A 25,241-nucleotide genomic window follows, 5' to 3' on the forward strand; every position below is an offset into this window, starting at 1 on the left:
CCAGTCGGGAAGTGACCTTATACTTCGCTGCCCTGTCTTTTAATCTCTGGCTTTAGTCCAACCATCTGCCTATCAACCCCCCCCCCCCCCCCCTTCACCTGTATCGCCCTATCCTTTTTTCCCCCATGGATGCTATGCTTCTCTATCGAAGAGAGAATCTAAAGCATTGAAATTGTGTAGATTTTTGAGTAGATATAGATAGAACCTTTCCACTTATAAGGAACAGGAGTCTAGAAGCTGTCAATAGAAAGCTGCCACCAAGAAATCAAACCGAATTTACAATATTTTACAGCCATAAAGTGATGAGAAACAGGAGTTGAAGTGAATTACACAGATGAATTTAAGTGAAATGCATACATTTTATTTTTATTTCACATTTATTAACACATTCAAACTGTTTGTACATATTGATATTTCCTTTGCACAAAAGTAAAATCTTATTATTTTTATTACTGTAATCTATCTCCCAATTTTCTTCCATTGATTTTGAAAATATTGCCCTCCCATAACCATGTTTATTTTAGATTTTCTTAATTGCAAATTACTCTCTCTCAGCTCAGTAAAGTTAAAGCATTAAAATTGTGTAGATTTTTGAGTAGATATAGATAGAACCTTTCCACTTATAAGGAACAGGAGTCTAGAAGCTGTCAACAGAAAGCTGCCAACATCATAGTCATAGTACAAACCCTCTCGAGACATTCTCAGTGGTAAATGCTGCAAATTCTTCTCATTTATCCAGCCTCAACCAGGGCTCTAATTCTCTTAAGAATCACTGAAGTAGTGTTTTCTGACCACGACTGGAGGAACAAGGGTTGAATCCCCTTTGGCTCCCATCCAAAACAAAACCAAGAGAATTTTATTTTGCCTGATGGTCTGGTTTGGCTGAGCTCATCAAACTAATATTTCATCTCACCAACCTCGTATTTTGCTTGAGCAGCTGACAACCCAACGGTATGAATATCGACTTCTCTAACTTCAGGTAACCCTTGCTTCCCCATTCTAGTTCTCCGACCAGTCTGATTAGATTTTATCTTTGTATGCTTCGTTGCCACCTTCCCCGAGCTAACAATGATCTATTCTACATTTTCCTTGGGCTTCATCCCCTTCGATGTCTCATTTTTGCACCTTACCCTTCCATGTCTCTGTGTCTCCCTCTCTCCTGACTCTCAGTCTGAAGAAGGGTTTCAACCTGAAACGTCACCCATTCCTTCTATCCAGAGATGCTGCCTGTCCCGCTGAGTTACTCCAGCATTTTGTGTCTATCTTCAGTGTAAACCAGCATCTGCAGTTCCTTTCTACACAAATTAAATACACTTCTATCTTCTTTAATGCCAGCAATTGGGGATCCAGAGGAGATGCAAAGGCAAGCAGATACACCTTCTGTGCCTACATTCACCATTGAATCAGTAAGACTGAAAAATATAATTAAAACACCATCCCACAGATTGTGCTGCATCAACCAGAACATTTTTATTATAACCCACAACACAAATCCCCAGTAGCCAAAATAAAAGAAATTATTGCAGATGATCCACTTGTCTATTCCCTCCTGACCATGAAAATGTCAGGTTATGCAGTCTCAAAATTACTTGGCAGACCTGAAGGGTGAAAAGTAACAATCACCGCTGAATCTCTGCTTGAGTTCCTAAAGGGTAAATACATTTGGAGTCTGCCTATCACTTAGGCCTGGAACTAACCTGGAAATCTCTGTCCTTGGGACATAGACAGGGGCATGGTATTTGTTGGGATTGAGGGTTGTTAAGCGTCATCACCAAAATCGTAATGAAGAAAGCTTCCAGGTTATACATCTCACACACACAGGATGAAAAAGAATCAAGTATTTAAATGAAAGATTTTAAAAAAGAAGTACAATACAGGATTATGCCGGGAATTGCGGCTGGGTGTGTAGTTGATTCTTAGTCCGAGGGTGTCACAATAAGAGGCGAAATGAAGTCGGAATGATGGATTCCAAAAGTGTACTTGGGATAGTTTTTATGCAAATTTACCTGGGAAGAAATCACAGAGTTAAACTAAGTTTCTCCTTGTGACATTTACTATTGCAAAACAAGTAATTTCATGCATTTTTCTTAAATAGACTTACATTTAAAAAGTACGCTCCCCATAAGCATTGTGGAACTGAGAACAGGGAACATTATTTGCCAAATCTAAATTTGTCAGAATTATCACATTCCCAATGTGATCTGATTACATAATTCTGCAATGGTATGCAGGCATATGGTGTCATGGATGTGATGATACTCAGAACATAAGAAATAGGAGCAGCAATAGACCATTAAAACTTTTTAAGCTTCCCTATTTTCAGCAACATTATAGCTGACATTTTACATTTACTCTCCTTTCCTTCCTTTCCCCATATCCCTTAATTACTTCAGTACCAAATAATTTATTTGACTTCTGAAGTTAGCCAGAGAATTCCAAAAGATCAAAGCCTAAATTAAGATTACTCTTAATTAGCTGACTCCTTAATGAGAAACTATTATCCTCCCCAATCCAATCAAGAGGAAACATTCCCTCAGCAGTTACCTTCTTAAGGCCTCAACTAATTTTATGTTTCAATAAGGTCACCTCTCATTCTTCTAAGTTCTAGGGTATGTAAGTATACACTATCTGTTCTCTAAATATCATCCCCTAGATTCAGAAATTTAATCTACAGAGCCAAATACATATGTTATAGCAATTCTGTTGATTAATCCACCATTAGGTGTGAGACCAAAACTGTAGAATGTACAAAATTGCATGTTAACGTCTGCAGTTCAGGAGAACAGCACGCAAGTCTTTGAAACCTCTTGAAAACATCCACCTTTGCACTTTTCCTCTGGGCAAAAGTCAGATTAGCACATTTATCAATTGGGCCGTGAAGAAAATGCAACCTGTCCCGATTGGGAGTGTTCTTGGACTAAAATGATAGCTTCCTACTCAGCATTTCCACTTACATCTTCTGTCCTGTAACGATTAGGTCCTGGTTTCATTGTGGTGTCTCCTGGAATGAGATTGCGTTCCACAATGGTGTACTTGGGAGCTCTGTTTTTGAATACATCAGTGTCCACATGTTTATATGCACATGGCCCTGGGGTCTGTAATTAAAGATAAAATAAACTTTAAAGGAAATCAGACATGATATTTGACACAGGTCAGTTCCCATATCTGGCCCAGGCCTCAATTGTTGATATGAAATCTGAGACAATCCTAAGCTTGATACACTTTAAATTTCCCTGCATTGTTATGTCAGGAGGTTATTTTGGAACTCTATAAGACTTTGGTTAGGCCACATGCCACTAAATTTCTCATTCCATGAATGTCAATAATATTGAATTTTATGAAAGCCAATGTTGCAGCCATTTTTGCTACAATGAGATGCTACAAACAGTCGTGTCTAATTGATGTATTTCCTAAGCATTGTACACTAGAATAAATCTGACTAGGCTGGAGAGCTTCCTGGTGGTCAGATTATTCCATGGCATCTTTAATATTCATCCATACATAAGGTGCCTTCACTGCCTAATTCAATGGCAGCACCGCATCTTTGACGCATTGCCACAGCCCCTGTTGAGTGGTCAGAGACAGGTGACAGGAAACGGAGTGGGGCAACGGCAGACAAAATGACAAGGCTCAGGCTAATTCCTTCTGTTCTGAAAAGAAGTGTATAAAAACTGAGTTTACTCTTCTGGCCATGACTCCTGCTTCCATCAAAAATCAGAATTGGACTTGCACATTTAAGGAGGCCGCTGGTTGCTTGTGGCATTAGATACAGGAGGCAGCTGGACATTGGCGCAGGGAAAGAAGTGAGCAAGTTCCCCAAGCCAAATTCAACTATTTCACCTGTCCATGATGAGTTTCTGGTAATTGGAAGATGTTAAAAAATTGGCGCCCATGCTGCAGAAATGAAAGAGGTTCTGCCCGTGCACGGATTCACTTACTTTTACAATGTTACTCAGCATGCTCCCAAATGCTGTTTTCTGTGCCATGGTGTAAGCAGGGGCTGCTGTCAAATGTGGGATTTTAGGCCCAAATACTTGTACATCCTTGTATCGTGCAGGTCCTAGTACAAAGAGGAGACAGAGATGAAGTGACTTGAGGTGTTCACTTAACAACTAGAGACCACCCTTGATCTTCCTCAAGTTCTTGTATTTGTGCCAGTATGCACCAACTGCAAATGAATGCCTAATTGGAAGCTGAACCTTCTTCCTCTATTGAGAGGGAAGCTTCAACATAAGCAGCCAAGGAGGCATTTTACAATCTTGCCTCGCTCTGCCAGCTGTCTGTGTAAACAATCCAGTTATTGCCATCCTGTCCCTTCCTCTTCCATAAAACTGGATTTTCTTTAACTTTTTGAATATATATACCTAATTCGCTCTTCAAAGGATTATTATTAAATATGCTTTTAACGTCTTACAGTCAACTAACAGTAAATTCAATCAACAATAAAGAACTTGAAATTATGGAGTTTGTTTGATTTATTCAATTCAGGTTTGTGGTTCTTCACGGTGCTGTTCAGTAGAAGTTCCAGGATGTAGACCTGAAGGAATGACGTAGTTGTAATTGCGCCACCTTTGGTGGGAGGATTGTAAATGATTGAATAAACCACAGTTGATCAGATCAAAAATGCACCCACTCCCAGAAACATATCTGAGATCCGATTCTTTTTAGGATTAGTGCATTATTATGGGAAGTTTGTGCCAAATCTGTCCACCTGTTTACATCCCTTGAATGAGCTTATGAGAAAAGATGTACCATGGAAGTGTACACATAAATGTAATCAAGCTTTCAAGTCATGTAAAGCTCAGTTGGCAGAGAGTTCAATGCTTGTTCATTACGATGTCAATAAGCCAATGAAGATGCTTCACCATACGGTGTTGGTGCTGTGATCTCTCATGTGTTAGAAAATGGAGAGGAAAGGCCAATAGTATTTGCGTCTAGAACACTCAATGCCAGTGAGAGAAATTATGCGCAAATAGAGCGAGAGGTTCTTGCATTGATTTTTGCCATTAGGAGGTTTCACAAATACTTGTATGGTAGAAGGTTTGTAATCGAGACAGATCACCAGCCGTTGACAATGATCCTAAATCCAAAAGCACACATACCAACTCTGGCAGCAGCCAGAATGCAAAGATGGGCATTGATATTGTCTGCATACCAGTATGATATTCAGTATCGTAAGGCAGCCGAGCACAACAATGCTGATGCCATGTGTAGATTACCTTTGGAATCGGAGGTCACCCCAAACAGAGAGGACTTGTTTTACTTCTCTCATGTAGATGAGTTACCTATCACATCAGGGGACATTCGGAAGGCTACTCGCACTGACAGATTTTTGTCAAGAGTGCAGGAATATATTACAAATGGATGGCCAAACAAATTGCTGAATTCAGAGTGGTTCTAAACAGTCAGAAACCTTTGGTCAGGGAAGATATCCAGAAAGAAGGAGAAACTTTGTGGTTAGGTAAAATTTGTGAAGTTATTTCCTGAAATGCACATATCATTGTATATGCAACATATATGCATGATGCCCTCATTTTATTCAGGTTATATAAAATAAATTATCAGACAAGATTGTAATAATTTCATACCGTTGGTTATATTCAAAACAAAATGTCCACAAGGAAATATATTTTTTAATTATTAGGGTGGAAGGAGTTGTAATAGCGCCACCTTTGGTTGGAGGATTGTAAATGATTGAATAAACCACAGTACAGCTGTGCAGTCATGTTCCGGTCAGCAGTGAGTTAACTTGTTATTCTGTGTCTGAGCTCAAGATATCACAGTAATGTAGATATGTTTTCAAGTCCAAATGATATCTGGCCTGGGGGTAAACCTGTAGATGGTAGTGTCCCTCTGTACCTGCACCTCTTGGTCTTGGCGACAAAGGACATTATTGGGAAGTGATGTGGGGGTAGCTGAGTGACTAACTGCAATGCCTTGTATAGATGACATACACTTCAACCAAGATATGATGGTTGTGGAAGGAAGGAATTGTAGGGTGGTAATTCACACCAATGATTTGATGTGTTGTGGAATGTGTTGAGCTTCTTTAGAATTGCCATAATCCTGGTGAGCAATAGACCATCACACCGGGCAAGTGCCTTGTCAATGGTGTAAAGACTTTAGCATGTCAGAAGTCACTCATCACAGGATACCCAACCTGCAAGCTGCTTTTGTAGCACAGTATTTATGTGACCAGTCAAAGGTGACCCATGGGATGTTGATGATGGGAGACTAGGCAATGATAAGATCATTACATGTCAAGAAAACATGGTTATATTCTATCTTGTTTCAGAGAGTCGTTGCCTAGTACTTCTGTGGCTCAAATATCACATGTCACTGTCTGAATTTTGTCATGGTCTTGCTGCATGCAGCCAATTGCTGGACTGTGATTGTAATTAAACACTTTGCAGCCATCAGTGAACATCCTCACTTTTGATGAGAACATGGAAGTAAGGTCATTGATGAAGGAGCTGAAGATATTTTGGAGGTGCATACTGCCCTGAGGAAAAAACAAACTGCAGGAGAAACTCCATGGGTCAGGCAATATCTGTCGAGGGGAATGTACAGATAATATTTTGGGTCGGGACTCAAAACTTTAAACTGATGGAATAGAGGAGCAACAGCTGGTTGAAAGAGGTGAGGGAAAGAGTAAGGGAAGGAGTGGAGGAAGAGCTAGCTAGTGCCAGGAGGATTTGGGTAAGGAGGGGTTAATTGATAGATGAGTCAGTTGGGAGGGACAAGGATGGAAGTAATAATCAAGGCTGGAAATAATAATCAAGGCTGGAAGTGTGTTGGAGAAGGCAAAAGGGTGAAAATGCTGGAATCTGGGTATTGGTGTGGCTGGAGTGGAAAGAAACATAGGCATGGCTGGAGTGGGTGTTCGGAGGAAGCTGGTAGATGTAAAACAGTATATGGGAGGTGGCAGTTTGCCTGAAATTGGAGAATTAAATGTCATGCCATTAGGTTGTTGACTACCCAAGCAGAATATGAGCTACTGTTCGTCCAGCTTGCATGTGGCCTCACTCTAGCAGTGGAGGGGTCCAGAGGCAGACAGTTTGGGATGGGAATGGGAAGGAATTGGGAGTTCTTGGACTTAATCAGTGAATATGACTGAGAGAAGTATGTTTGAGTGGTAGGATACTTTGAAATTGACTGAGTGATTTTGAGCAGCTGAAGTGCCTGGCACTGGAACCCAAGGCGTGAGGGACTGTCTCTGGGTTACATGATGTCTGGAACTGAGAGGTTGAGTCTGAGGCAGACGATGCTTCAGAACTGAGGGAATGGATCAGGTTGACAGGGGATCTAAGGACTGGGAGATGGATTCTGAGTGACAAGGGAACCTGGAGATATGGGAATGTCTGAGCAACAGGGAACCCTGGAAATGAAGGATGGATCCAGAATTAGATGAATTCCAGACACTGAAGGAGGAGGTTTGAGAAACAGGAACTTTGAGATTGAGACAGTATGTCTCAAAACTGAATCTCAGTTGCAGAAAAACCTGGAGGCGGCAGCATGAGGATGATTCACAGAAATAAGTCAACTTGAGTGACTAGTGCCATGGGTTTGAGGGAGGGAATCAAAGTGACATGGATCTCTGAGACTGAAGAAAGGGATCGGTCGGCACCAGGAGACCATGGGATTAAGGGAACACTTCTGAGTCAGAGGGAGCCAGAGAATGAGAGGACGATCCTTGAGTGACAGGTAGCCTTAGGACTGAGAGCGTGATCCTGAGTGATAAACTGTTCTGGAACTGAGGAAGTGATTCTAAATGAGAGGAAGCCCTCAGACTGAGGAAGCGATTTATGTCAGAAAGAGCCTTAGGAGCGAAGGAAAACCTATTTATTAGAAGTCAAGGCTGTCATCTGCAAAATTTGAAGAAGGTGAGGATTGTAATGGATTTTTATGGTATTTTGTTTACCAAGGATAAGGCTCAGATTGGTCTTTCAAGTACTATGCATTTTATTTCCATTAAACCGATCCTCAGTCCCATGCCTCAGTGGTTGTCTTTGGAAACAATTTATTTAGCTGTGAGTTCAACTCGGAACCAATCAACTTATATAAAAGGGCTTAACTGTCCAGCCAATAAAGGAAGCCCAACAGACCGAGAGTGATATTGAGTGCTGATTACTGTACCTGGGCCATCATTTCCCTTGAACCCAACTGTCCGCAAAGCCATGGAATAGGCTGGAACAGAGCGGTGAACTAATCTATTCGCATGATCTGTCTGGTAATTTGCTGCTCAGAAAAACAGAAAAGGCAAGGTTAGTCACTGTAAGTACTTGTACGTTAAATGTAACTTTGAGACCACCAATAACTTACAAAAGGATCTTTAACACAGCAGAACATCCCAAAGAGTTTCACAGAGTAGTTTCGTGCAAATTTAGGTCCCAATCCATAAAAAGAGGCTGTGATTAATACCTAAAAGCTAGGTTGTAGATATAAAGTTTAAGGAAACATTTTAAAAGTAGAAGGGACAAATAAAGAAGGCTAAGGAGCGAATTTCAGAAATGCGACACCATAGCTGCCAATGGTGTAACTGTTAAGGTAATGATTAAATTAAAGCAAAGTGATTAAACTAATTAATTCAAGCAATTACTGTCCCAAGAGCATTTTATCCAACTGTAACCTGAATAACTACAAAACAAAGACAAAGTGAATCAATTGACAAAGTTGTAAGGTAAATATTGAGGCTTACTCATGCATGATAGAAACAATTCCTGACTATCTGAACCAAAATTATTGCACAAACATAACACCGCTTGTTTCAGCATGTCTTTGACATTTTAATTCTCTTCATGGAACTGCGCAATAATGTATGCAGTTACCAAATTAAAGTTCTGAGACCTGTCCTGGTTTATTTGTTAAATTTCAAGTACTTCCTTGCAGATTATAATCAAAAATTAAAGAAACTGGCTTTTTCAAAAGAGTTGAGCTCCTTACGAGACATTGTTGTGCTTCATTCTCAGAGTATCAGTGGCATTGCGGAGACTATTAATTATCATTAATACATAATTGAGGGTTTTCAAAGCACAATTAAAAGTCAGGTACAATGTAACATTTTTGGACAAGAATCGGTTTGCTTCCCTAAAGTTTCAGGGAATGGAGGGATATGGATCATATACCAGGCAGAAAGGATTAGTTTAATTTGGTATCATGTTTCATGCAGATATCATGGATCTAAGTGCCTATTCCTGTGTTGTAAAATCTGTGTTTTAAGTTCTTGATTTATTTCGCAACACAAGGAACACCTGCAGCTGATGACTTGGCTCTTTATGCATTATAGAGGGAATATTCCTGTTTATTGGTTCACTTTAACTGTGGAGTCCACACCTTCCCAGTATGTTTTTGTAATCAGATCTGACAGTGAAGAGAGCAAAGGATTGGTTGGATGAGTCATCAAAGAAATGGCCCACAATTTCTGTGAGTAACTCTGGCTCAGGGCAAGTGCAAATGTCAAATATATTCATTGGTGTGTGGACCAATAGTTCATCTCAAGCAAAAGCTGATGAAGCGACATGTACTGGGAGGATTTGACCTCAGTGCCTCTGCCGCCTGGGATCATCATTCCTCTTATGCCTTCATCCTTCGGCGGCACGGTGGCGCAGCGGTAGAGTTGCTGCCTTACAACGAATGCAGCGCCAGAGACTCGGGTTCGATCCTGAATACGGGCGCCGTCTGTACGGAGTTTGTACGTTCTCCCCGTGACCTGCATGGGTTTTCTCTGAGATCTTCGGTTTCCTCCCACACTCCAAAAACGTACAGGTATGTAGGTTAATTGACTGGGTAAATGTAAAAAATTGTCCCTAGTGTGTGTAGGATAGTGTTAATGTGCGGGGATCGCTGGGCGGCGCGGACTTGGTGGGCCGAAGGGCCTGTTTCCGCGCTGTATCTCTAAATCTAAAAAAATAATGCAGAGACAATGTGCACTGATAGGTATATGTTGGGCTTAGAGTGTAGGCAAAGACAGCCAGAATATGGAAGATACTAGAACTGAACTAATTATAGAGCCTGCAATGTTTTCAATCATGATCTTTCTCCTATAAATCACCTCATGCTAGCTCGTCACTGACCTGGTCCTGGTGTTTTACTTGGGTCTATGTCCCTCGGTCGATGACCCATTGTCCATGCAGGGACAGTGTCCTTCCCGTGGTGAGTCATCTTTTCTGGGATTGATTTTGGTGCAGGTGTGCCACTGTCCTTTGCTCCTGGAAGGCGTTGGGCCAAGGAATAAGCAGGAGCCCTGTAGGTTGTTGTATCGTGGCCAGTATAACCTGAAGGTTAAAAAGACTGGAAATATCAAAAGCTTTCACGATCGGAACTACTTTCAATTTCATCAGACTTTCATTACAGCCCCACAAAGCCTGCTCCTCCGGACTCAAGAGGAAATATGAACACAGGTAGAAGAGTGGCCAACAGGCACATGAGTACTGCCGTGGGAACAGGGGAGCAGGACAAAGCCAGCTTTCCCTAAGCCTATTCTATAATTTATGATGGATTTCAATGGATATGTGTCAGTTGAGGCCTGTTCTGTGCATGCTTGGGAGCATGATTTATTTTGAACTCAGTGTCGAGGAGTGGCAGACTGCTGTGTATGAATAATATTAAAATGCTGCAGCCATCATGCACCAGACATCATCTGGAGGACAGAGCAAGGTCTTGGACCAATGGCAAGGAGGTTCTCGAAAACTGGAGAATGGGTTCTGCCCCACAAACATAGTGCACACATGGAGATGTATGTGGAGATGCACAGACATGCATGACATTGTCCACATCCCATGCATCACCATTCCACCTGAACCTGCCCATGTTTCAGTACCCCTCCAGGGACTGCCAGCCTCAACAAATTCACCTTCATTCTACACCCTTCAGCTTCTTCCCCTTTCATTCACTTTCTCTTGTAATGCCTGTTCCAATTCTTCCACTCTTTATTCCTGGCCTTCCCCTGTTCTCCATCGATCCCCGTCCAGAGACAGAAGCAGACTATTGCCACTCGACCTCTTCAGGACTTAGCCTCCACTGGCCATAACTCTCATCCCTGGTCCCAGCACCCTGAAGTGTGCAGCCTAATCTAGACCTGGTCATATCTCCATGAACCCTGTGTAAAATCTTCAGCCACCTACATTGGTCTTAGCAAACCGAGGGGCATGGGGGCATGAAGGTTACAGTAAATGCTCACAGACTTTTGACTTAGGGTAGAGGATTCTAAAAGTAAAGGGCATAAACTTAAGGTGAGAGGTGAAAAATTTGAGAGGGACCACAGGGGCAGTTGTTCACTCAGAGGAAGCTATGGAAACAGTTACAATTACGCGTTTTGGATAGGAAGGTATAAGAGAGATACGGGCCAAATGCGGGCAAAGGGGACTAACCCAGTATTCAACAATTACCATGGATAAAATCGGCCCAAAGTTCTGATTCGTACTGTATTGCTCAACAAAAACAGGTCCCCGCTGGTGGATGTTGGAAGGTTATTTCCCGGCCGCTTGAGGTGGTCTCATCCTTGCCGAGCGGGGGCATCTCACGGAGCCAAGAGAGCCATTTAGCGCATACATTGTCCCTACAAACTCACGGGTCTCCTGACCCTGTACTGTCCCGAACCTTACCGGGCTCCTGTCTCCTGCACGGTACCTACTTCAAGGACATCCTGTTTTCTGTGAGACCATAAACCACACGGTGCTCCTGTCTCCTGTACATTCCCTAACCTCACGGTGCTCCTGTCTCCTGTACATTCCCTAGCCTCACGGTGTTCCTCATCCCTTTAGGGTCCCTAGCCTCACGGTGCTCCTGTCTCCTGTACATTCCCTAACCTCACGGTGCTCCTGTCTCCTGTACAATCCCTAGCCTCACGGTGCTCCTGTCTCCTGCACGGCCCCTAACCCCATGGTGTGCCTGTCTCCCGTAAGGTGCACACTGCCCTGGCGAAGGAATGCTTGATTTAGTCATTGGTAATATCCCAGTTCTCTACTTATTCATTTGCCCTGTCAGCATGAGATGTGCTCTTCAATGTAAGCTGTGAGCGCTCGCTCGACACTCGACCTTTGCGCTGCAGAGGGAACCCTGAACGCTGACACTGGTGACATACAGACCTGTGTGTCCTGGCAGAAGATACTTGGGACCTGGGCCGCCGTACATTGCTGCAATCGCCATTCTCGGGCGGTGAGGTCTCCATGTTCCAACCCAAGGATCAGCAGGCATTGTAGGTGAATGGATTTATCTGGTTATATGAATTCAAAAACAGAGCATAAGGGTTGGAACTGTATTCAAGCTTTCAATAACCGGTGAATGGTCGGCGGTTTGTAAGCATGGAGTCAGACATTCTTGCCCTGGCTGTGTATTCTCTTAGTAATATGGACAGATACCGTATCCCTAACGCCGGGTAATCTCGGGAGGTAACTGGAAACGACCGACTTTTCTGACTTTCCGCAAAATACAAAACGAAAACAGAAAAGCTGAAAATACTCAGCAGGTCGGGCAGCATCTGTACAGAACAGATAATCTTTCATCGGTGGTAGGAGAGTTGGGAATCAAACGGATTTAAAATTGAAGAGAATTCGGGTGGTGAGATTGAAGGGTGGTGAGATTGAAGGATGGTGAAGGGTGGTGAGATTGAAGGTTGGTTCGTCTTGTGGGAATGAGTGGAGACCAACAATGACCCAAATGATTTCGGCATTTTCTACTTTTATTTCCGATTCCCAACATCGGCATTTATTTTTGGTTTACGACAGAATAGAACATTACTCTTCCTAAACAAACACAAGGTAAAACAAAACCGAGTGGTAACAATTGGGATGGGTTTCGTCCTGCCGGAGGCAGACTGCAGAGGTTGGGCCACCAAGGTGAAGACGAGAGAGTTCACCATGTGGCCAGTGATGGGAAATGTGATTTTTAGACAGCCTGACAAGCAATCGTGACATTGTGCCCCCAGCCTCAGACGTGAGGTTGTTGGTGAGCGCATGGATGCGCTCTTCTCTCCACCAGTAGCCGTCCGACCCAAATAACGATCTCACGTTTGGAAGCATAAGAGACTGCAGATGCCGGAATCTCGAAAAACAAAATGCTGGAGGAACTCAGGGAACCACAGTGGAGGCAATGAATGGGTAGACGACGTTTCGGTTCTGACCCTTCAGACCCAATAGACAATAGGTGCAGGAGGAGGCCATTTGGCCCTTCGAGCCAGCACCGCCATTCAATGTGATCATGGCTGATCATTCTCAATCAGTACTCCGTTCCTGCCTTCTCCCCATACCCCCTGACTCCGCTATCCTTAAGAGCTCTATCCAGCTCTCTCTTGAATGCATTCAGAGAATTGGCCTCCACTGCCTTCTGAGGCAGAGAATTCCACAGATTCACAACTCTCTGATTGAAAAAGTTTTTCCTCATCTCAGTTCTAACTTTTGCTGTTGGCGTGAGATCCTCCAACAACTGGGCTTTACAAAGGTTGACGTCATTATAAGGGTGGTTTTGTTAACAACGAATTTTGCCCTTTTGGAATTTGAAGATGCCAGTGTGGAAGCAGCGGGCATTCAACAGTGCCCAAGCTACGCTCGTTCACCTCTCGTGTCCCCACCCCAGACCTTCAATCAGCCACTGTTTGGTTTTGGTACGGAGCAGAAATTGGCCACAATGCGGCCAAGGATTACCACAACGATTGAGTGAAGCGCGACTCCTTTCTCCGCCTCCCGGGGGGATCAGTGAGCTTCTCCCGGGCAGCCGCCGCTGTCATTGCCGTGTCCCGGCAACAACCATGTCAAGATTGATGACGCGTCTCAACCTGGTCACTTTCTGAGCTAACAATGTAAAGTGAAGGGACTGGCTGGGCCCACCAGGGAGTTGCAAAGATTTCCAATCTCCTTGCTAATCTGGCCTTCCTCGAGTTCTGATCGCAGAGAGTCCGAAGCCTCATCAGACGAGTTACTGGACCTCCCCAAACCACCAGCCCCACCAGATTCCGATAAGTGAAAATTCGGAGTGTAATGAATTGGAATGGAGCGGGTCCCAGATCATTGAAGTTAACATTTGGTCTTAGAGAAGGGGCATTCAGGTAGGGGTGGGAATATATTTAGAAGAGGAAACGAAGGAGAATAGTTATTCACAACATGCTGGAGTAACTCAGCAGGTCAGGCAGCATCTCGGGAGAGAAGGAATTGGTGACGTTTCAGGTCGAGACCCTTCTTCAGACTGATGTCAGGGGGGGCGGGACAAAGGGAGGATGTAGGTGGAGACAGGAAGACAGTGGGAGAACTGGGAAGGGGGAGGGGAAGAGAGGGACAGAGGAACTATCTAAAGTTAGGGAAGTCAATGTTCATACCACTGGGCTTCAAGCTGCCCAAGCGAAATATGAGGTGCTGTTCCTCCAATTTCCGGTGGGCCTCACTGTGGCACTGGAAGAGGCCCATGACAGAAAGGTCAGACTGGGAGGGGGAGTTGAAGTGCTCAGCCACCAGGAGATCAGGTTGGTTAAGGCGGACTGAGCGAAGGTGTTGAGCGAAACGATCGCCGAGCCTGCGTTTGGTTTTGCCGATGTAATGAAGATGACATCAAGAGCAGCGGTTGCAATAGATGAGGTTGGAGGAGGTGCAGGTGAACCTTTGTCTCACCTGGAAAGACTGTTTGGGTCCTTGGATGAAGTTGAGGGGAGAGGTAAAGGGACAGGTGTTGCATCTCCTGCGGTTGCAGGGGAAAGTGCCCAGGGGAAAGTTTACATCTAGAGCCCATTATGTATGAAGGAAATTAGGAACCTTTTCAACCAAGCTGTAAATGGAATCTAGAAGATAGACACAAAAAGCTGGAGTAACACAACTGGATTGGCAGTAGATCTGGAGAGAAGGAATGGGTTCGGGTCGAGATCCTTCTTCATATTGGTTAGGGATAAAGGAAACGAGAAATATCAACGATGATGTAGAGAGATAAAGAACAATGTGAGTGTTAATTGCAGGTTAAAGTCCATTTAAAAAGAGCGCCAAAAGAATGCTAGCAGGCAGTCAGTAAAGGTCGGGAGTGCAGCAGCAAAGAAGACCTTTGGCTGAGAGAAAGTAAGTGTTAATTGCTGGTTAAAGTCCGTTTAAAAAGAACGCCAAACGGACACTAGCAGGCAATCAGTGAAGCGCATACCTCCAAGCTCATCAGAGGAAGGCAGGATAGAAGTGAGTACATGGATTGGCTGATGAATTAAATTAGAAGTTTGGTAAATTGGCCAATTAGGCAATTTAGTGACTGGTATAAACAAGGCTCGCACAAGGGGTGCGGCCCTGTCGAGAAAAGTGCGAGCCTTTGGCTGCAAGTCTTAGTGCCCTGTCGAGAAAGGTGCGAGTCTTCGGCGGCGAGGCTTCGGCGAGGAGGCTGAGGTGAGAAGGTTACACTTGTTTTTGAGCCTGATTTGTTTTTAGACAATAAATTAAGGGCAGATAAGTTGGTGCAGTGTGTTTCCTGCAGGATGTGGGAAGGTAGGGACACAGCTGGAGCTTCTGGGAGCAACACCTGCAAGAACTGTGTCCAGGTGCAGCTCCTGAATGGACGTGTGGTGGAGATTGAAAAACAGCTGGATGATCTCAGGGCCATCCGGGAATGCGAGAGTTTCCTGGACAGGACCTACTGTGAGGCTTTCACGCCAAGGGTCCAGGTCGAGCAAAGGTGGGAGACCGTTTCAAGGGGGAGTGAACATGGACTCCAGGAGACCCCTGGTGGCTGTGCCTATTGCAAACAGTTACACCCTCTTGGGTGCTGTCGGGGCAGAAGACGCTTCCAGTCCGAGCGGCGGACAGGTTGGTGGCTCTAATCCAGGCAAGGAGACTCGACTGGGGAGACCTAAGTTAGGAAGAGCCATAGTAGTGGGTGACTCCATTGTCCGAGGTACGGACAGTAGATTCTGTGGCGGCAGGCAGGACTTGAGGATGATCTGTTGCCTCCCTGGTGCCAGGGTTCAAGATATCACGGACCGGCTTCAGAACATTCTAGCGAGGGAAGGCGAACAACCGGACGTAGTTGTGCACGTGGGCATGAATGACGTCGGGAGGAAGAGGAAGGAGATACTACAACGTGAGTTTAGAGAGTTAGGAAGGAGACTGAGAAGTAGGACGTCGAGGGTGGTTATCTCTGGACTGTTACCTGTACCTTGTGCTGGTGAGGGCAGGAACAGAGAGATCGGGGATATGAATGTATGGCTGAGGGGCTGGTGCAGGGAACAGGGATTTAGATTTCTAGAGCACTGGGATCTCTTCTGGGGTAGGGGTGACCTGAACAAAAGGGACGGGTTGCACCTTAACAACAGGGGGACCAACATTTTGGCAGGCAGGTTTCCTAGTACTACACGTGTGGCTTTAAACTAAGTAGTGGGGGTGGGGGTTGACAAATTGGGAATATGTAGATGGAGTTAAAGGGGAATCGAATACAGGAGAAATTGTAAAGGACTCTCGAATAAATGGGAAGGGAAGTTCTAGAGAGTAAGGTCAGGGCCAATTGTGACCGGTGTGAGAGGGGAGGTGAATACCGAAGTGAAAGTGTTGTATTTAAATGCACGAAGTATGAAAAATTAAGTGGATGAGCTTGAGGCTCAGTTAGACATTGGCAAGTATGATGTTGTGAGAATTACAGAGACATGGCTACAAGAGGACTAGGGCTGGGAACTGAATATTCAGGGGTACACAACATATAGAAAAGACAGACAGGTGGGCAGAGGGGGTGGGGTCGCTCTGTTGGTAAGGAATGATATTCACTCCCTTGCAAGGGGTGACATAGAATCAGGAGATGTAGAATCAGTATGGATAGAAATGAGGAATTGTAAGGGTAAAAAGACCCTAATGGGAGTTATCTACAGGCCCCCAAACAGTAGCCTCGACATAGGGTGCAAGTTGAATCAAGAGCTACAATTGGCATGTCGCAAATATAATGCTACGGTGGTTATGGGACAGCATAAAAATAAAAGAGAAGTATATCATAGCAAAGAAGAGTGGGAAGCCAGAGGATTGGGAATCTTTTAAAGAGCAACAGAAGATAACTAAAAAGGCAATACGGGGAGAAAAGATGAGGTATGAGGGTAAGCTAGCCAATAATATAAAGGAGGATGGTAAAAGCTTTTTTAGGTATGTGAAGAGGAAAAAAAATAGTCAAGGCAAATGTGGGTCCCTTGAAGTCAGAAGAAGGGGAATTTATTATGGGGAACAATGAAATGGCAGACGAGTTGAACCGGTACTTTGGATCTGTCTTCAGTAAGGAAGATACAAACAATCTACCAGATGTTACCATTAGCAAATTTGCAGATGATACTAAGCTGGGGGGTAGTGTGAATTGTGAGGAAGATGCAATAAGGCTGCAGGGTGACTTGGACAGGTTGTGTGAGTGGGCGGATACATGGCAGATGCAGTTTAATGTAGATAAGTGTGAGGTTATTCACTTTGGAAGTAAGAATAGAAAGGCAGATTATTATCTGAATGGTGTCAAGTTAGGAAGAGGGGATGTTCAACGAGATCTAGGTGTCCTAGTGCATCAGTCACTGAAAGGAAGCAGGCAGTGAGTATAACTAGAGGAGTTGAGTATAAGAGCAAAGAGGTCCTTCTGCAGTTGTATAGGGCCCTAGTGAGACCGCACCTGGAGTACTGTGTGCAGTTTTGGTCTCCAAATTTGAGGAAGGATATTCTTGCTATTGAGGGTGTGCAGAATAGGTTTACTAGGTTAATTCCCAGAATGGCGGGACTGTCGTATGTTGAAAGACTGAAGCGGCTAGGCTTGTATACACTGGAATTTAGAAGGATGAGAGGGGATCTTATCGAAACATATAAGATTATTAAGGGGTTGGACACGTTAGAGGCAGGAAACATGTTCCCAATATTGAGGGAGTCCAGAACCAGGGGCCACAGTTTAAGAATAAGGGGTAGGCCATTTAGAACGGAGATAAGGAAAAACTTTTTCAGTCAGAGAGTGTAAATCTGGAATTCACTGCCTCAGAAGGCAGTGGAGGCCAATTCTCTGAATGCATTCAAGAGAGAGCTAGATAAAGCTCTTAAGGATAGCGGAGTCAGGGGGTATGGGGAGAAGGCAGGAACGAGGTACTGATTGAGAATGATCAGCCATGATCACATTGAATGGTGCTGCTGGCTCCAAGGGCCGAATGGCCTACTCCTGCACCTATTGTCTATTGAATGAAAGATCTGCATAAAAGTAACGATGATAAAAGAAACATGCCATTGTCAGCTGTTTGTTGGGTGAAAACGAGAAGCTAGTGCGACTTGGGTGGGATGGGAAACAGAGAGAGGGAATGCCGGGGCGACCTGAAGTTAGAGAAATCAATATTCATACCACTGGGCTGTAAGCTGCTCAAGAGAAATATGAGATGCTGTTCCTCAAATTTGCGTTGAGCCTCACTCTGACAATGGAGGAAACCTAACACTAGACCAAGGGTTTAGCAATCTGGAGATCAGATAGATTCAGGCGGACTGAAGAAGGTATTCAGCGAAACGATTGCCCAGTCTACATTTGGTCTCGCTGCTGTGTAAGAGTCCATGTCTTGAACAACAGATACAGTAGATGAGGTTGGAGGTGCAAGTGAACCTCTGCCTAACCTGAAAGGACTATTGGGGTCTCTGGACAGAGTTGAGGGAGGAGGTATAGGGACAGGTGTTGCATCTTCTGAGGTTGCTGGGGGCAGGTACCTGGGGAGGGGGTGGTTTGGGTGGGAAGGGATAAGTTAACCAGGGAATTGCAGGGAACGGTCTCGGCGGAAGGTGGAAAAGGGTGGAGATGGGAAGATGTGATCCCCTTAGAGGTGGCGAAAATTTCAGAGGAATGAAATCTAGAATTCAGTCCGGCAGGGAACAATTACAATTTTCAGACTGAGGTAACGGAAATATTGGGTAAGGGTATCAAAGGAATTTGGGCAAAGAGTCGGAGAAAAATAATAAATTACAGAGAATCTGTAATCTTATGCACTGCAGGACTGGCGCAATAAGTCGATTGATCAACTATTTACTTATCAAGAATCACAGGGTGAAAAAGAGAAAAAGTTCAGGGCAGAGTCAACCGCAATTTGTAGAGCAAATACAAAACATTAATATCATACTTAGAGGTTGTGTAACCTTTCCACTCAATCGGTACGATACAAGACAAAACATGCTGGGTGCAATACAATACAAGACAAAACATGCCCTTAAATGACACTAGAGTGATCCCACAGTTTACACAGTGAGTACACTGAATATACAGAAGTGGTTATCATGCCTTTTAAAATATTAACTTTCTTGTTTATAATCAAGGACTTTGGTAGTGCTTCTCGGAACTGCAGGAAAGCATTGTGGATTAATACAAAATTTTGCCTCGAAGATCTCACTTGGGCGATTTGCAGAATGTTGTTTCATAAAGGCAGGAGAATGATATAATAAATACAATATGCAGGAGTAGGTATGAAAAGGGAACATGGTGTGGTGTGGCAGAACAAGGCAAGTGATAGAAGCATGAAGCACTGGAAATACTCAGCAGGCCAGGCAGCAAATATTCAAAGAAAATATTTCAGGAAAATAATGATCGTTCATCAGAACTGAAAAAGTGAGACCACAAGTGTGCTTTAAGTTTCAGAGAGGGGGAAGAGTGTGGGCAAGAAAAAAAGCAAATGTCAGTGGACCAAGGCTGTCCATGTGGCACAATAACATTTTAGTGCCATCGATGAGTAGGCAATGAATGCTTGTCAATTACAGCTGATCTGCTTGGACGAGTGATGAGTAAGGATTGGTATAGAGCCGTAGAGTCATGCAGTGCGGAAACAGACCCTTCAGCCTAACTTGCCCACGCCGACCAACATACCCCATCTACAATAGTCCCACCTTTCTATGTTTGGCCCATATCCCTCCAAACCTATCCTATCCTTGTACCTGTCTAAATGTTTATTACTGTTGCAACTACCTCCCCTGGCAGCTGATTCCACATACGTACTTTCCTTCATGCAAAAAAGTTGCACCTCAGGTTTCTATTTAATCTTTCCCCCTTACCTTAAATATATGTCCTCTGATTCAGGATTTACGAAGATGTTGCAAGAACCCGAGGGCCTGAGCAAAAGGACTGCTCAGGACAGAGGAGGACTGTTAGGAAGCAAATATCTATGCTGGAGCTGTGAGGTGGAGCAGCTGCTGAAATCTGAAATAAAAAAGAATGCGTGTAATACTTCAAGTGAGATAGCACCTGTGAAGAGAGAAAATATTGGAGTTTTGAATTCAACCCTCAATCCATAAAACTGCAATCTTTGTGCCACTGCAGATGGGTTTTGTGACAGGTAGGGTTATGGTAAATGCCAACATTGAGAAACCCTCACTCTCCTGCAACCCACTAAATTTGGATTGAGTAAATGTATTCAGGGTGGTGATGGTAAAATCATGTCAGGATCCCCAAGTCATATCATGTTTGATTATTCCTACAAAGATCCTAAAGGCACATTAATGTAGGTGTGTAACCTATTTATTGCAAGCCTCAGCCAGTTTATCATGCATTGAAAGCCCAAGTGGAAGTGGAAATGGATGATGCAGAAGCATGGGTTTTGATGAAGATGGATCACAGCAACTGGGCAATATCATTTGTAAAGGTTGCAAAATAAATAGTCAGGCCCTTCGATGACGACAAGGTCACATTCAATCAAGTGGTCAAAAACAAGCACTGTCTAATAGTAACAGAAAGCCTTTATGCTGAGATGGTGGAGCAGAATTACTTACAAAGTTTGATTCATTTCGTGCAGGAGCACAACCGAAGGTCGGTCATAAAAACCAAGAAGAGGAAAAGGGGGAGTCCATGGAGTTATATTTTTGTGACATTTGGAAAGTTGACACAATCGATGAAACATGTTGCAAAAGCACAAATGTCCCTGTCCTCAGCAAATCAGACCTGTTTTCTGTAATTGACCCGACAGATTGGACAGTATCAACAAGAACAAACAGCTCAAGGGAATGTTCTCTTGTGACTATATACAGGAAAATATATTTAGAACATGGAACAGTACAGCACAAGAACAGGCCCTTCAGCCCCCAATGTCTGCAAAACATAATACCTAGACCATCTCTAATCGACCTGCACATAATCCATATCCCTCCATTCCATGCATATCCATATGTCTATTCACAAACCTCTTAAATGCCACTATTGTATCTGCCTCAACCAGCACCCCCATCAGCACGTTTCAGGCACTCACCACCCTCTAAGTAAAAAAATTTACTCGCACATTTCCTTTAAACTTTGCCCCTATCACCGTAAAGCTATTCCCACTAGAATCTGATTTTTCCCATCCTGGGAAAAAGGTTCTGACTGTCTACCATATCTATGCCTTTCATAATTTTATATACTTCTATCTCAACCTCTGGTGTTCCAATGAAAACAATCCAAATCTGTCCAAACTCTCTCTGTAGCCAATATCTCCTAATCTAGACATCATACTGGTAAATCTCCCTTGCACCTTTTATAAAGCCTTCTTATCCTTCCTATAATGGGATCACCAAAACTGCATGCAATGCTCCAAATGCATCCTAACCACAGTCCTATAAAGTTGCAACATGATTTTCTGACTCCTGTGCTCAATGCTCTTTTAATGCCTTTCATAATATTGAGCACTCTTGTTCTCAATACAATAAAAGTAAGCATGCAACATGCCATCTTTACCACTCTACCTACTTGTGTTGCCATTTTCAGACAGTTATGGACTTGGACCCCAAGATTCTCTGTGCATCAATGCTATTAAAGGTCATGCCATTAATTGTATATTTCCCCCTTACATTTTACCTCTAAAGTGGGGAACACAGCAAGAGTGCATCGTTACAATGTTTAATCTGTATCCTGAGTAGAGTACCCTGCTCCAACTGCATCCGAGTGCCTGAGAGGTATTAGGTGATCAAGGGCTATTGATCAGAGCACGCTGCTCAAATTTGATTTGGACAAGAGATATGTGAAAAGCGAGCGGAAACATTTGATGGACTTTTCATAATCCTGACTTTTGACAATTCAGTTGGCGGGTATATCTTGCACGATGACACATCAATGTCTGAGTGGAGATTCTTTAATCAACACTTTATTCTTGTTTCCTGCACAAAGTACTCCTAGTGTTTGGGTGAGAGTTTAATGAAGATCATTAGGTTGTGCCCAAAAGCTCCAGCCTATGCCAGCAATTGAGGACTGTGCCATGGATGTAATCCACAAAGAGAATGTCAGCCATGCTAAGATGAACCATGAATGGGAACGATAGGGCTAATTTTCTGATGGGCACAGTTTCACCCATTTCGGTAATGCAATCTTATCTGGGTAAAATAACTTCAGTGGTGCAATTTGATACAGAGAAATGTGCTAATGGAATCTCTCTTTTGACTCGTATGTCTCTGGAGTCTATTGACCACATTAATTTGGAAAAAGTTAGAAGTGAGATTTTATCTTAAGAAAGAGGAGGTTGGAGGAGATTTGACCTGTGACAGGTTCTGCTAATGTCTATGAACCAGTGTCTGGACTAAATCTTTTGTCATTATTTTATTGCACAATATTCTATCATCTGTATTGGGACTTGATTGGGAGAGAAATAGGTTTTAATTTATTCTGGCTGGTTTTGTTTCATTAGCCAGGATATTAAAATGACAATATTAAGATCCGGTGATGGTTTCAAAAATATCAGTGAACCTAATATCAGGTCCACTAACATCACCTGAAAGTAGAATGTGTGCTCTGGTGAGAAAGCCACCTGTTTCTGCACTGTCACTGTAATAAAGCCTGCCTGCATTAATCTACACGTGTCGTCTATAAACCTTCCTCTTCACCCACGTCTCCCACCCTTTCACCACCCCCTAGAGCTGCCAATTGATTGGCGGCTGCTTCTGGATGTATGCCATTTTACATTAATCTTTCAACCCGTTTGAAATTGAATGTATAAATTCTCAGTGAAGGCTCACAGATTGATTTCTCTACGTTTGTGTGTGTTGTGTCCACGAATGGAGAGGAACTGTATGAACTCATAATCAGTGGATTTTATTTACAGGAAATTTACTATCCTCAAAGTCAAGACAACGACCTTATAATACAAGCAAACTTTCCAAATAGAGGAGGAATTATTGCATCCTTCCATTACTATTGTGAGGGAAGTGTCAGCCTTGGATACGATCTGTGAAGGACGTAATAATTCGTGCATCTCTGAGGTGTGCTTTCTTCCAGTAAACAGGTAGGACGATTTCTGTTGACCTTTTCACTGTACGGTCCACAATTCCTGATCAGGATCTGGAACATGAGAAGGAATATGTATAAGAATAGAAGGGAGTCTTAGATCAGCAAACATATCACTTTTTGACGGATCTCAACCCATCCATCTTATTTCTCCTCATAACCCTTATCCTAGCCACGCACCAATTCCTCCTATTCTTCAACCCCACCTGCTTTTCATATCTTTGAATCGCACATACTTATCACCTCCCCATATCATTAACATCATGTATTCCTTACTTGAATCCATACCACCAACTCACCTCATTCTGATAATCCCCCATCCCAACTTCACCATTCCTGAGCTCTAAAATTACATTTGCTGCTTGACCTGAGAGGACACTGTAGGATGGTCTGGATGTCGCAGTCTTTGTCAGTCAATGGCACAGCAAAGATCATGATCAACTTATGTCAGTATTTGAGAGTGAAATAGCTAGACTCGTCCACTGCCAGAGAAAATGAAGAACTACCTCCACCAGAGGTGGAGAATGCATACATGTTCATATACTGATGACACCCTGCTCTCTCCTGCCACCACTCCATACATCCCTGCATTGAACTTCAGTTGTCAGACTGTTTATCCAACATAGTGCATGGATGACAGGAATCTAGTCCAACTGGGAAGAATAAAGCCACTGTCTTTGCTCCCTCCCATAGGCTTTTCCTTATTCACTGATTCAACCCCTTTCCCTTGCAGTGGTTTGAGGATAACCAGTGTGATGTTGTACTTCATTCCTTGCCGGACAGCTGCCACATAAATTAGACTGTATTTCCACCCTTATAATTGTTCAACTTCAACCTTGAGCTAGTTGATTTGCTGCTGAAACTTTCAGCCATCTGTTTATTTAGATTTGACTATTCCATTGGCTGACCTCTGTTCTGATCACTGTAAAACTGAGGTCATTCAGCTGCCTTTCCCTATCTTGTCTCATTTGCCCCAGAGCTCATTGACATGGATTCTTCCCAGATAAAGCAACAACAACATTTTAAATTTCTCCAAATGAACCACATCCATCTATGTACTCTCCTCCAATTCAATCTCTTGTGATATATACCTTCCACTAATTTTCACCCCTACTTTCTCTGCCATTGCCAGATGTATCTTCAGCTATCCAGGCTCTCGTTTCTGTAATTGACTCCCAGAGCCGTTTTGCCTCTCAGCCTCTTAAACTTTCCCTTTGTCTTTTCAAGCTGCTCGGCACCTACCTATCCCTTAATATCTCCTAATGGGACAAAGACAAATTTTCTTTGATGACACTCCTGTAAATTGGCATGAGTTTTTTTCAGTTTCTTAACAGTATTTTGTATTGAATTGTGCTATTGTTAAGGTGGGAATGCATTTACTTTAGTGAATGGTGGAGAATTTTAACTCTTCACTGGCCAAACGCTTGCACTAGTTAGTTGGGCATTCATTTCACACATTATTTCATTTTCACAAGGCAAATGGCAGATTGATATTCACCTTTGCTATTATCTGTTCAGACTATTGTGGATCACAAAACAGATCAGAAATCAAATGAAAACTGAATTATTTTAAAGAAATTATTCAATATTTACTACTGATCCACAGAATTCTGCCACTCTGTAAATTTGTGTGCTGTGCATATAAAAAGTATTAGAAGTTGCAGCCCTTGTTGACGCTTTGAAGGGGCTATTTCTCAAATTCTGGAGGCATGTCAGCCTCATGCTTCTAATGTTTGCACATTTCTGTGCACATTTCTGTGCACATCTCATAGTCGCTGTCCTGCATCAGGACCGATGAAAAAGAGGACCTTAAACATCAACCATCCTTTCCCCCATCCAGATGTTGCTTGACCCACTGAGTTTTGCTAGCAGTTAGTTTTGTGTTCCAATTTAATATATTTGATCAGGTGCAACAGTTAACCCTGGGCCAAATATGTAAGTGAAAAGATCAGGCAGAATTGCTGCCCTGTTGATGCCCTAACAGTGCTTTGTACAAAGCTGTTGAAAGTTACATGCTAAGGGTTTTATATCAAGAATGGTAACATTTTGATGATTCCGTTAAACTGAGAGGAAGAACC

At 43.2% G+C, this 25,241-nt stretch overlaps 2 protein-coding genes and 1 long non-coding RNA gene across 3 annotated transcripts in view; 1 reads left to right on the forward strand and 2 right to left on the reverse strand.

Annotated features, from left to right (window-relative positions):
• tymp (thymidine phosphorylase) overlaps positions 1-25,241 on the forward strand; it is a 52,625-nt gene that overhangs the window by 10,536 nt on the left and 16,848 nt on the right. Inside the window, exon 2 of the mRNA XM_078419619.1 lies at positions 22,982-23,161. The gene's annotated coding sequence lies outside the window, so the exon portion shown is untranslated. The remainder of the gene's footprint in view (positions 1-22,981; positions 23,162-25,241) is intronic.
• Positions 1,917-20,043, reverse strand: cimap1b (ciliary microtubule associated protein 1B). The gene is made up of 7 exons (XM_078419621.1): positions 19,974-20,043; positions 12,087-12,214; positions 10,074-10,274; positions 8,137-8,238; positions 3,939-4,060; positions 2,955-3,095; positions 1,917-2,006 (listed from the first exon to the last, which is right to left on the reverse strand). The coding sequence occupies exons 2-7, from the start codon at positions 12,193-12,195 to the stop codon at positions 1,917-1,919; spliced, it is 765 nt and encodes a 254-aa protein (XP_078275747.1). The 5' UTR covers positions 12,196-12,214; positions 19,974-20,043.
• LOC144604857 (uncharacterized) lies at positions 22,903-23,858 on the reverse strand. The gene is made up of 2 exons (XR_013548781.1): positions 23,463-23,858; positions 22,903-23,217 (listed from the first exon to the last, which is right to left on the reverse strand). It is a non-coding gene; the product is annotated as an uncharacterized LOC144604857 (long non-coding RNA).

Source organism: Rhinoraja longicauda, chromosome 23 (assembly GCF_053455715.1).
Source record: "Rhinoraja longicauda isolate Sanriku21f chromosome 23, sRhiLon1.1, whole genome shotgun sequence".
Taxonomy (NCBI): domain Eukaryota; kingdom Metazoa; phylum Chordata; class Chondrichthyes; order Rajiformes; family Arhynchobatidae; genus Rhinoraja; species Rhinoraja longicauda.

Bases quoted from the DNA above. Each gene is read 5' to 3' on its own strand.
- cimap1b (XM_078419621.1), bottom strand. From the start codon at position 12,195: ATGCCTGCTGATCCTTGGGTTGGAACATGGAGACCTCACCGCCCGAGA. The intron at 8,239-10,073 runs GTCAGTGACGAG...TTTTCTGAGCAG, and splicing joins AAGTAAAACACCAGGACCAG to CAAATTACCAGACAGATCAT. The intron at 3,096-3,938 runs GTAAGTGAATCC...CTTTAATTACAG, and splicing joins TGCTGAGTAACATTGTAAAA to ACCCCAGGGCCATGTGCATA.